Source organism: Pangasianodon hypophthalmus, chromosome 15 (assembly GCF_027358585.1).
Source record: "Pangasianodon hypophthalmus isolate fPanHyp1 chromosome 15, fPanHyp1.pri, whole genome shotgun sequence".
NCBI classification, from domain to species: Eukaryota; Metazoa; Chordata; class Actinopteri; order Siluriformes; family Pangasiidae; genus Pangasianodon; species Pangasianodon hypophthalmus.
In genome coordinates, this window is record NC_069724.1 from 9,930,214 (window position 1) to 9,942,901 (window position 12,688).

At 41.3% G+C, this 12,688-nt stretch overlaps 1 protein-coding gene across 5 annotated transcripts in view; it reads right to left on the reverse strand.

The window, feature by feature from the left end:
* gria4b (glutamate receptor, ionotropic, AMPA 4b) overlaps positions 1-12,088 on the reverse strand; it is a 107,817-nt gene extending 95,729 nt beyond the window's left edge. For 2 of the 5 annotated variants that reach the window (XM_026938474.3, XM_026938473.3), the window contains exons 1-2: positions 11,802-12,087; positions 10,745-10,903 (exon numbers count right to left, since the gene is read on the reverse strand). In XM_026938474.3, the coding sequence (XP_026794275.1) occupies positions 10,745-10,903; positions 11,802-11,889 (247 nt within the window). In that variant the 5' untranslated portion in view covers positions 11,890-12,087. Of the gene's footprint in view, positions 1-10,744; positions 10,904-11,801 lie in introns of all 5 variants that reach the window. The other 3 variants (XM_053240393.1, XM_026938472.3, XM_026938475.3) reach the window with 2 other exon arrangements.
* Positions 12,089-12,688: the final 600 nt, after the last annotated feature.

The following is a 12,688-nucleotide window of genomic DNA, read 5'->3' on the forward strand; positions in this document are numbered from 1 at the left end:
TTCCTGTTCTAGTTAGCCCGTTGATATGGAAGTTAACTGGTTATTATTCGTTCTCACCTGTTGCTTGTTAAGCCTGTCAGGTTCATCTATTTAAACTCTCATTGCTTCTCCTCTGTCTTGGCAGAATATTGTATTATTTTCTTGCTATTCCAAATAGCATGATGAGCACTATATGCTTTGATTATAATGGACTATAGTGCTATTCGAAAAGGATTATTTTACTGGGTGACATCTAACCTTTTTACACATCTCCACTGAATTTAATCATATTTTAATTGTGAGAATTTTTCTTCCTCAATTATTTAAATATAATTATCTGTAAGTTAATTAACTTCATTGGATCTTTATTACTGACTGTTCTAAAGTGCTGACACTGGAGACTCCTTTTTAAAATGTTAAATAAACACCTTGTTCCAGAAAGCTTCACCATATCGACAATTACATGTTTGTTTAGGTGGAGCATCTACCATACAAGAAACAATAATGTATTAGTATCATTAATATAAACTAAAATATAAAAACTAAATTAATATAAAATTAGCATATTAATATAAATCTTGCAGGTGGAAATACTGCCAGAGCTGCTGTTATGGAAACTTAATCAATATCTAAGTACCAATAAGGTTTGAGAATTCAACAGTGGTGTAGTATGAAGAAAAAAATGTTTATCTTTCAAAACAGAAAAGAGAACAGTTCTAAACGAAGCCTCGAGTCAAAAGCCTGTCTAGTGTAGTTAGCCACACTCTCCCACAGCAAAGGCTTTTTATTCACCCTCACTCCCGTGTCAGCTTTTTCTGACCTTCCACATTCTCATTCTTCATCCAACACTTTTCATCCTGCTTCAGGCCATCACTCAAACAGAAGCAGGTGATTGATACAGCAGAGGGGTTTTGCTACGTTGCTAAACACTAGGATGGGTGGGAGTGTTCACTCCACACCTGCTTTAGAAGTCAAGGACATTGCAGATACACTACATCAACATAACAGCAATTTGATTTCTCAGATATAACATGTTATTTGTGCTGACGTAGTTGGTACACTACATGGCCAAAAGTATGTGGACACCTGACCATTACACCCATGTGTGGGTCTCTGCCACAAAAGTGAAAGAACACCATTGTCTAGAATGTCTTTGTATGCTGTAGCATTAAAATTTGCCTTCACTGGAACTAAGAGGCTCAAACCTGTTCCAGCATGACAATGCCCCTGTGAGGTCAAAGACATGATTTGCCAAGTTTGTAGTGGAAGAACTTGAGTGTCCTGCATAGAGCCCTGACCTCAACCCCACTGAACACCTTTGGGATGAACTGGACCTCTGACTGCACCCCAGACCTCCTCACCCAACATCAGTACACGACCTCACTAACGCTCTTGTCCCTGAATGGGCAAATCCCCATGGCTACACTCCAAAATCTAGTGGAAAGCCTTCCCAGAAGAGTGGAGGTTATTATAACAGCAAAGGGAGACTGGTATATGATGTTCAAAAAGCACATATGGGTGTGATGGTCAGGTGTCCACAAACTTTTGGCCATATAGTGTATTTTATTTTATTGATGACTTGGGAATAAGAGTGAAATTAAAAAGACTAGAGAAACAGGGGAACATGGCATGTGTGTGATTTATGCTTCAATTTGTGATTGCCCAGAGGACAATGTCTCAGGCAGAACGATTACATTAAATTTAACCCTTTCCATATTATATTCTCTGTCAAACAGGAATAAAATGTGTTGCAACTAACACAACTACACTAAAATAACGATTATGTCATTGTTGCAATACTATTTCACAATTCACAAACCTAACAAGTATTACAATTTAAACTTATGTCAAATGTGACAAATAAATAATTGCAAAAGAAGCTTGAAATTAGCCAATTACCATTGCTAATCTAAGCTACACACCGTAGCTAAAAAACACTGAATGTGTCCCTGAAAATAAAAATAAAATCTCACTCTCACTTTAAGTAACTGCTTTATCCTAGTCATCCCAGGTTTACCATGCACACGCACTTTCACACACTCATTCACAACTCGGGGCAATTTATCTTAGCAAGTCCACCTAGAGGTGGGAGGAAACCAGAGAACACAAAGGAAACCCATGCAGACACAGGGAGAACATATACAGAATCTCCACACAGACTAGGATCAGGATCAGGATCGAACCCTGGAACTGTGAGGCCGCAACACTACCCATTGTGCCACCATGCCGCTAAAAATAAAAAAATTATTTAATGTATAACAAGCACAAATGTAGGTGAACCTTAGATAGGCCAAATACATTTGAAACAACTTTTTTTTTTTTTACCTCAATATAACACACACTCAGAAGAGGGCTAGGAACTAAATTAGCTATATTCTTTATACATGAACTAACAGATGACTACCATGGGCTCATATCCCTCTGAATCTAGATGAACTTTAAGGAGAAACATCGATATTTTGACCCGTAGGGCTGCCGAGAAGTAGCTCCGATTCCCAAAAATAAAATAGCGCTTGACATTTTATTTAATTCCACTCGTTTTTTTCAGTCCTAACCATTTCATGGCGGGTTGCTACTGGATAAATCACTGTATCCCTAGAAATATTATACAATGTCAAAAAAGTTACAGAGACATCTTTTTATACCATTGCTGCTAAGTGGTGGAGGCATTATATTTTCGGGTTGTCCGTGCACCCGTGCATCCTTCCAAGATTCTTCTTGTGCATTATCTCAAGAACGAGTGGTTCAATGTTAACCAGCAGATGAACTGATTAGATTTTGGAACTGATGCAAACAGGGTCAAGGTCAAATATCTGAAATACTGAAATAGTTTTTCTTCTGTAGCAGCCTGTTTTTCATACCGAGATGTTACATGTCATGTTCAGGAACTCTGGTAAGGAAGTCTTTATATAAACTGGGTTTACTCATAAACATCACTATCAAATTTCATTTAAATTACTTGTCATTGGAGAACCAACATCTACAATTTGAATTCAATCCTTCCTGGACTAGGGCTCCACAAATACAACTTGTTTACACTTATTTTTATTTCCAATTTTGTCATTGCTCTTTAACATCCACTTCACCTCTAATGCACAACAACTACCAGTCAAGAGGAGAGAAGACTAATACGGGCTTCTTGCGATACACCTGAAATCAGCCCCTCCATCTTTTATTAAACTGCTGTAGCTAATCACTATGCTTTTCTATACTGCACCGACTGTCAAGAGCTGTTCTGCTCCAGAAGAAACAGAAGGACCATTCTTCAGGCGCTGAAAAGCAGGTCCAATCTTGCTTGCGTGGACTCCTGGCAACAGATTCAAATTTGGGATCTTCTGATGATGGACCACTCTGGATATATTCATTCAAAGGGACCATGTGTCTAAAAGCTGTTCACAAAATCTGGTTGCTAAGTGGATATTTTCACTCAAGATGGCCGCATGTCCAGATGGCTACTCAAGATGGCTGCCCAAATGGAAACTACCTTTTCATTCTCATCTCTTTTTATGTGAGTTTTCGCATACGTAAAGGACTTGCATAAATATTATTCACTCACCAGGAATAGCTATACATCAGAAAATCATGCAGTCTATCTTTAACACATGGTTACATGGTTAGACATGGCTAACAAACAACTGGAACCAGGTAACATACAAAGGACACCGGTGCTTCCAAGGATCACTATACCGCTCATCAGGCAACACCCCTGGCACAGTGAAAGAAAGTGGGGCAAGTACAGGCTAAGCAGCTCACCATACAAACCTCTGCTCCGAGCTTTGTCCTCGTTAACGCCAATTCTCTTGCAAACAAAAAGGACAACTTTAGACTGCATTTTTCTGAAGGGGCAGTATTCATGCACCATGATTTTTACCAAGCCTTGGCTACACTCCTCGATCCCCGTTGAAGCTATTGCGCTAACAGCCTGCATGCTACACTGTGGGAACAGGACAAAGGACTCTGGCAAGAACAAAGGTGTTTTTTTTTCATTTACATACATAATGCCTAGCGTATCTACTCTCAATCTATTGGCAGACACTGTTACCCTTCTCACTGAATCTCAGTGAATTTTTTTATTTGAACTGTATTTGCACAGTGACAATTAAGGTATTGTATTCATTTTTAAAATTGACAAATGAAGGCTGACAAAGCATGGCTGATGCCAGAGGAAGCCTGACAGGTAGCTCCTGTCTTTAGTGTCAACGTTCCTGCCTGCAGTCTTTATGTGTAGCCCTGTGGTGATCCATCACTTCAGCAAGGTCTTGCTGATTTCTCAAGCGTTACAATAAGGATGTTGTGATTGGGAGTCTTGCTGGCCTGGGGAGAGCCTTTCAAAGAAGTTCAGAGAAGGTACTTTGCCCGGCCCAAAAAAACGGCAAACGATGGAGCGCAGTGAATAAAATTAATAGAAAATATCTTGCTCATGGTCCAAGAATTTATAGTGAGAACTATGAAGGACGTCCCAAGGCATTTAATCACTGGGAGAAATATAGTTTTCTTTTTTTTTTTTTTTACAATGATCACTGCACACTGGGGTTAGAGAAGAGGAAAAAATACCACAGCTAACACAAAGGGCTCAAATAAAGCCATGACTGTGAAGGGAATAATGGCCAATGAATTTTTATGTCTGTCTGGCTATGCGGAGACGTGTGTGAAAACTGGAAAGGGAAATACTCTGTGGGACTCATGACTTTTCCATCCACATTAATCTCTCATTAGAAAGAACCACTGTTGCACCACAATCGTTCCAACAACATGCCCTTAGCAGCACAAACCTCCACCTCCAGTTCCTAGAGACTCATCTCAGCCTCAGCCTTCTCAGGCGGAGATGATCTGTGCCTTTCCAAACTTCAGACTAGACCCACAGAGACATAGCCACTAGAGAGCCCTAATCAGGAGGAGAATCCCAACCACTTAAAGACTGCTCAGAGTCATGCCACAAGGGGCGAGACAGGAAACGGTTCAGCAGAGTGTGAAAAATAGCATGAGACACATGCTCTGACTTTCGGATAAATTGAAATTGAAGGGAGCTCACAAACCAAGGGATAGATGTCTAAGAACCTAAACATAAACACATACAAAACCAAATGTCTTGTTCATACATAGTGGATAAATTGGCAGTGAATATACCTTTTCTCACTTGTACCTATATAAGTCAGACTTGAGAGCTAGGTAGTTATCTACCTAATGTTTGGAAACCACTAAGGAACAGTCATGATAGCTAATACAGTAACTTAGCATACTGTGACATTTTTAAGCTAAGAACACATTAGTTATGTTAGTTGTTTAAACGAGAGATAAAATTTGGTTTATATTATAGAGATAAAATCATAACTGCGTTTTGTTTTTCTGCTCTTGACAGACAGCATTTCTACATCTCTCTAATGCTAGGTCTGTCTAGATGATAAGAATGACAATACAATACTGATGTCAACACAAAACAATACTGATGTCACATTTTGGCATGAATAATCACAATTCTGGTTCATGAGATGCCTGTGTCTGTCTTTTATCCTTTTCTTATACAACAGCAGTTTTGAATTCTCAAATCTGTTTGGTCTGATTTTGTGTGACAGCAGTTCTGACAGTCGTTCCAGGTGCAAATCAAGGGTTAACAGTAATGAGCTCATTCTAATACGTTACTGTTTCTATAGTAACAGCTTACACAGGGACTTGAGAGATGTTTATTTAGCATTTTTGGAAGGAACCTCCAGTGTCAGCACTTTGTACCTGTCAGAGGTGAAACTGTAACTCCCCCTATGGAAGAGACGTCAGGGCAGAAGAGTTTGCACTTTTGCAATTTCTTGGTACACGCTGCATTTTTAGTCTTACTGACTTTGAAAGAAAGTCAAAAAACATTGGTGGGAGAATAAATGTTTATAGCTTCTATAATGTACGTGAAACTAACTTGTTTTGTGGAGGTTCCACATCATTAAATGTAAACTATAAACAGATAAGTACCAAATGTCATTGTTTAATAACTAAAAAAATATATAATTGTTGGCAAATTACTGTTGTATAAAAGGAATAAAACACTCTGAGACATGCTGTTATTGGAAACCAATCAACTTCAGGGTTGAACCAAACCCCCCAAGTGTGTTATTGCTTACAAAGAGTAACAAGCTTAAATGCTGTTGAACAATTCATGAACCATTATTAGCATGGTGATGCAGAGGAAGTACACAAGTTGCATGGTTTGCACGGATAGTTTCCCGTCAATCACATTCCCACTTCCATTTCATTCCTCCCACACCACACATCTCCTCTTCTCCGTCAAACCGCATCAGATCACCACTGACACCTACTGCAGACGGTTGCAGGATGGCACTGAGGAATTACCATCGACTTATGCAAACACTATTCCTGCACAATAATGAAAGCATGAGTGGATAGACAGGCCAGGAGAGATAGGTTGCTGCACCATAGAAGAACGAGACTAACACTGTTCTCAGAGGGTTCCTATCTGCAGAAACAGTTGCCCAGAAGCCTCAGGCAGTGAACGTCACTGCTTCTCTCTGGCTCTTGCCTCTGATTCTTGGTAACCAAATCACATGCAAGACAAGGGAGAGTGGCACTGCAGCACAGGCAATGTCATGGTTTCAATCACACACACAATGTACACACATGTACAATGCAGTTCAGTTTTTCAGCACAATGGGCACAGTAAAAGAGCGTGTCTATGTTTATGCATGTAGAAATCAAATGAGACAGCAAATGCTGGAGGGAAGAATTCACATACATATATACGGATACATAAAAAGCTTTAGTACAAGGAACACAGTACAACATCTTATTATATTTATAAAATAGCTGACATGAAAGTCCGGTGTGTTCTTTGTAATTATATTTTGTCTTGATTTATTTAGTCTTGATTTGCCTACAAGACACTGAGAATTAATTAAGAAGGTGTCAGTTTCATAATCCAATCCTCAACACAGGCAGATAAGAATCAGGAAGAATCAGGGTGACACAAGAACACAGAAAACTCCCATAAACATTTGAGATATATTAGGTTTGAGATATGCTAACTTACGTTTAGGCTAGCCGCTTCCAGTTAGCGTAAAGTTACTACAGGTGGTTATTGCTAGCTAGGAAACTTAGTCAATGCAATATCCAGATTCAAAAAACTTCCAAATTACAAACTGCTTGTATGAAATGATCAAATATTATCCATTTCTCACCTTTTTTTTTCAGATTTAGACTTTTTTTTTTCTCTAATTCCCAATTTGCACCTACTAGCTACTACTGGTCTTTGCCAGTGCATAACAGCTAACAGTCTGGGAGGCTAATGTGTTTCCTCCTGAAAGCCAAAAGCCAGCAACCATGACATTTTCAAACATCATAGAACAAGTAAAAGAGCTTGAAGCAGAGCACTAACCGCCCTTTCCTGTATACATTTCTGTATACATTTTGTCATACTGTCAGAAATAAATTCAAGGCTAAGTTGTCACTATAAACTTGAGTCTTTTAATTCATTCTTGTTGCTGAGTCACCATCTGATGCATCCTGATATTTAGGTAGGATTGAGGATTTTTAGCTATTTAAACCACACTCACTGTATTTGTGTTCTTCAGTTTTGGAAATGGATTTCAGATGGTGCCAAGCATGTATATAATGAGAAAAGTCCAAATAATACTGACAATCGCCCAGAGTTCTTGCTAATCTCCATTTTAGTCCAGTTGATTCAACAATCTAAACCCACGAGAGAGGGAAAAAAAGCAGCTTAAATTTTTGGTCCTTGAATATGATTTGAACCCAAGCACAAATATCAAATATCACCTCTCTCTAAAGTGGAGCTCTTGAAACCATCCATTTGAAGAGCAGTCGAATTCCCCCATGCTGTGACTGCATCTCAGTGAGAGAGGGAAACGGCAGTGTGGCGATGATATCAGACGAACTGATAGCACTGTATTGCTGATACAACGGAATTACACAGAAAACAGCTCCAACCATGACCAAATCTGACAATTTCCCCATGAAGGTCAAAGGAACCCTGGCTACTGGGGTATTGCGGTCAAACGACTCTCAGTCACGCCTCACCGCACATGCTCAGCGCTCTCTGCTTAATTTAGCCATTGATTGGATTGATTGAACGAAATAAGGGACTATCAACGGGGGAAGAAACTGGGGGATGAATTGGAGGAGCAGACTGCAGAAGGCAAAAGGCTCATCGGAAACGAATAATCTGTCCTCTGCTCACCCCACCATCGCAGCCACGGCTCCCCGGGTGAGGAATAAAAGCCCTTGTGTGCAACAAACTGCAAGCAGATTCGTGCCCAACAGAGGAAATGAGGAGGGAGGAAAGGTGGAACGTTGAGGATGAACCATACTACTCCCAGCTGCTGGAATATCACACTTACACACACACACACACACACACATACACACACATGGCAAACACTGCTGTTTCTCCACTGTGATTTACATAGGTCCCAAAATGGCGAGTAATTGACTGAGCGGCTAATCTGCTTAACTGAAACTGATTGTTCATACACAGTAATGACACCAGCACTTATCAGGCTGTCGTGAATTACTGATAGCACACCATATGCGTTTAATCTCACAAGCAAATTAAACGGGCCACATAAATTTCCGACATATCCGTCATTATTGCCCAGAAGGATTCCTATCTTTATGAACAGACCCTTGAACGACTGGAAGACAGTGCGTGGGATATAAAAGGTATAAAGCAGAGGGCATATGAGCAATGGTGGGAAAAAAGTGACACAGTATATTATCTTAATGTACAAATTGGTAATGACACTGATACAGCAGAGGATGGTAACGGGGCAGGTCGGGCCAATCCCATATTTTCATTCTGGATATAATACCGATATCATAACTGACGTCCATGCCTTGTCTGAAAGTCTAAGAGCTTCTTTCTGCTAAATCATGAATGATAATGTCATGTTTACTGGTAATCTGTCTCAAAAATACAATTGTTCAAGGGTCTTTCTGCTCTATATATGACTTCAGACTTGACTTGTAACACTCATTAAAAACTGTTTGTGCATGAATTTTGCATGATGTGTAAAACAGTATATTTGTTGTTCAAATAAAATAAATTTATGCCAAAATATGCCACTCCAGCCAACTTATTCAGGTAGCCCGGGCACCCCTTGCTCTGGGTTCCTATTCCAGTGAAGTGACTTGATGGCAATACTGGTATACAGAAAGTAGGCATGCATTTGACTGTTGTCTGTTCAAACAAAATGGTGGCACCAAAGACACTGACAAACAGCTTAACACAGAGACACCCTGACAATTGAATGCACTTGGACAATTTCCATTTTCCTGTACAATTTTTGCTTCCAAGGATCATCTTGGGACCCCCTGTCTACTCATGGCTCTAGGAATAAACCCACCTTCCCTTCCTTCATGACACTGGCCTGTTACCACGGCCTTCACAATCTCCTAGCAGAATTTGTATGCTATTGTTTTATGACAATGGCAGGAACCTTGACAAGATGCACGCATTTGAAGGGAGGTAATTCGAAATGGTGCACTTACACTGTGTGTGGCTAATCAGTATGGAGGGGAATATGGGTGACTTTTGCGAACTGCTTTGCTCAATTTTCCCAAAAGAGGTTCTTTTCTGACCTTATGAAGGCTTCACAAGGGAGCATAAACCAACATTTAACAAGCTTGTATGCTGTTGGTTTTATTCACACAAGTATGCAAGACAGGTCTTTCGTTAGCATCTCTGCAGTAAGTATTTACCAATATAAAGAAGTCTCGCTTTGATAAATTAATGTGTCTGTTATACTGACACAAACAGACAAGTCCATTCCATGGATTTCACCTCTATTACACACCACAGCCAGCATACCGAAAAGGCTTGTCACTGCCTTAAGTTCTGAACATTCCACTACAGATGAAGTGAACAGAAAAAAAGGCAAGCAAAGCTCAGTGTGGCACAGAAGAAGAAGCATGAGCTGAGGCTGACGTGTGGGTCAGAGCAGACTGTGGATGGCTGACGTGATGGCTGCCCCTTCTCTGTGCTTACTTTACGCTAGTGTGCCTGATCCTGATGGGAAGTGACAAAAGGCTGAATGTTGCAGAGAATAGTGGGGGAGTCTTGCTGTGAACGCAGCACGAAAAAGGTCTTTGCTGGCCTAGACTGCCCCCGGGTGCGATGCGGCTCTCTTAGCAATGCACCGTTCTCTCTCTTCTAGAGTACGCACGTACGAGTCGTACCAGCTGACAAACCGTGTCAGACATAGCTTGACATCTAAACTGAGGCAAGTGGACAAACATGCATAGATGAAAACAAATATACACAATGCAAACGCAAATTTCAGCGTGAGCTCACATGAGCTGTGAGCGGTGTTTTCTTTTAACTGGGGGATGGGTGCACACACACACACATAGACACACAGAGTAATGCCACTGTTTCTGAGTGCACTTAGTCTGTATTTGTGTCATTAAAGAGCCGGAGGACAGGTCTGCCAGAGAGGCACAAGCACTGGTTGGACAAAAGCCAGGAAGTGGCTCATCACAGTTTAGCATGTGTAATGCCACCGTACCGCCACTACTGCTCTCAGGTAGCAACTCTGCCCCATACTCCTCTCATTATCAGCTCTTTCTTTCACACCAGTGTCCATTAACAAGTCTCAGGTTTCTAGCAACAGCTCAAGTCCAAGCAACACCCAACCATTTGACAAGACCTCCCCCCAGTGACACTTCTTCAGTCCTTCTCCTGGCTAATTAAGCAGCTTGAATGGATAAAGCTGTTAATATTTTTAAAGCAACTCCGGCTCGGACTCACAGGCATTGGTGACGGCGAAGCTGTTAGCTGTCTCAATGTTGTCCACGTGGGGCACCAGGTTAAAGGGTGCCTCTGACGCATTGGGGCTCGTGTTGTGCAGAAATATGGCCAAGCGAAAGGCAGTGTACTCCTGATCTGTGTTTCTGATGAACAACCCGCCTGCAGGGGTGAGACAGAGAGAGAGAAGGAAAAAAGAGAGAGAGCGAGAGAGCAAGATTATATTCTGTGCCAAAGAAGAGGACTGTTATTTGATTATGGATGAGAGAAATGGCTTAATGATGGACATCCACAATGTGCGCCGAATGGAAATCAAAGGTCCGAACCCGGTCCAAAATGAAAAGCGAACACTGTAGTGTGCACAATTGGACATCTGCATGATTTCAAACTGAATAGAGCATTTTATTAAATCAGGGGTGACACAGTGGGACAGACTGACATGAATTCATCCGTTTATTCATTCATATATTTATTTATTTATTTATATATCCATTTATTTATTTATTAAGCAAGAAGGGAGGGTGTAAGAAACGTGACACAGAGCTTGATGCAGTGCTGGAATACAATTAAGGAAGGCACTTTGGAGTGGCAGAGGAATGCGCGCGCAATGGGAATGGCTGAAAACGCTCAAACGCGTGCTGAATTCTAAACAAAGAATTTGCGCAATAAAAAAAAAAAAAACAACGTGTCAGCAAAAAAAAAGAAAAAAAGTTTTATTTCTACTGATATAATAGTCCCATTCGCTCTATCCAGGCAGAGCATCCCGGTTAGTGGTGTTCAGGGCGCACTGCAGTGGCGCGCGCCGGATTACGTGACAGTGAACGGATGGCAGGATTCACACCGATCGATTAACATTACTAAATAGACTCTACTATTTAACACACACACACACACACACACACATATGCACATTTGCGAGTCTGCTCTTTCCTTTTAAAATGTTTCCCCTGAAAGTTGACACGCGCATGCGATCATGCACACTTGATGACAGAAGGGATGAAGGATGAAGGATGGAGGATGAAGGAGTCTCGGCTCTCCAGGGAACCTTAACGCAACTCACCGATCTGAACGCTGCTCGGAAAAGCCCCCATGGCGAGTCCGCGAACGCAGGAAAATATCAGTAAAAGCTGATGGCAAGAAATCCTCATTTTGTTCGGCTAAAACTATGGAGAGACGTGGAGCATGACGTCAGCCGGGTGAAAAAGGAACGGCAAAAAAAACCCAGGACAGGCAGATATCAGCAATCCATCTCCATCTCCTCCGCCGCTGCTGCTGCTGCTCTTCCCCCCGCAGTGGCGCGAACCCTGGTGCAGAAAGTCCGTCCGCCAGCAGACGCTCCACATGCAAGACGAGGGGTGGGGAGAGGGGATCTCGGCACACGGTGTTGCCAGATTGCGTGCTTTTACACTCTTTTACTAATCGAGATGCATCGCACCGAGGATTTCATTTATTTATTTATTTATTTTGGTACTCGTCTCTACCAATATCAATACTGAAATGAGTAACCTACTTAGTATTACGCATTCAGGGGCGTCATGGAGCATTTTTTTTTTGTTTTTTTGCTCTGTCTATATTGCTTCCTTCTACAATGAACACCTAATGCAGGGATGTCCAATCTCATCCAGAAAGTGCTGTTGTGGGTGCAGGTTTTCACTCCAATCAAGCAGGAACTACACTTGATTCCACCTGTTTAATCAGTTGATCCTGGCTTTCAATAGACTATCAGGTGTAGCTGCTACATGGTTGGATGAAAACCTGCACCCACACCAACCTTTTCTGGGTAAGATTGGACACGTCTGACCTAATGTATGCTGGGGTGTCCAATCTCATCCAGAAAGGGCTGGTGTGGGTGCAGGTTTTCAATCCAATCAAGCAGGAGCTACACTTGATTCCACCTGATTCCACCTGATTAATCAGTTGACCCTGGCTTTCAATAGACTATCAGGT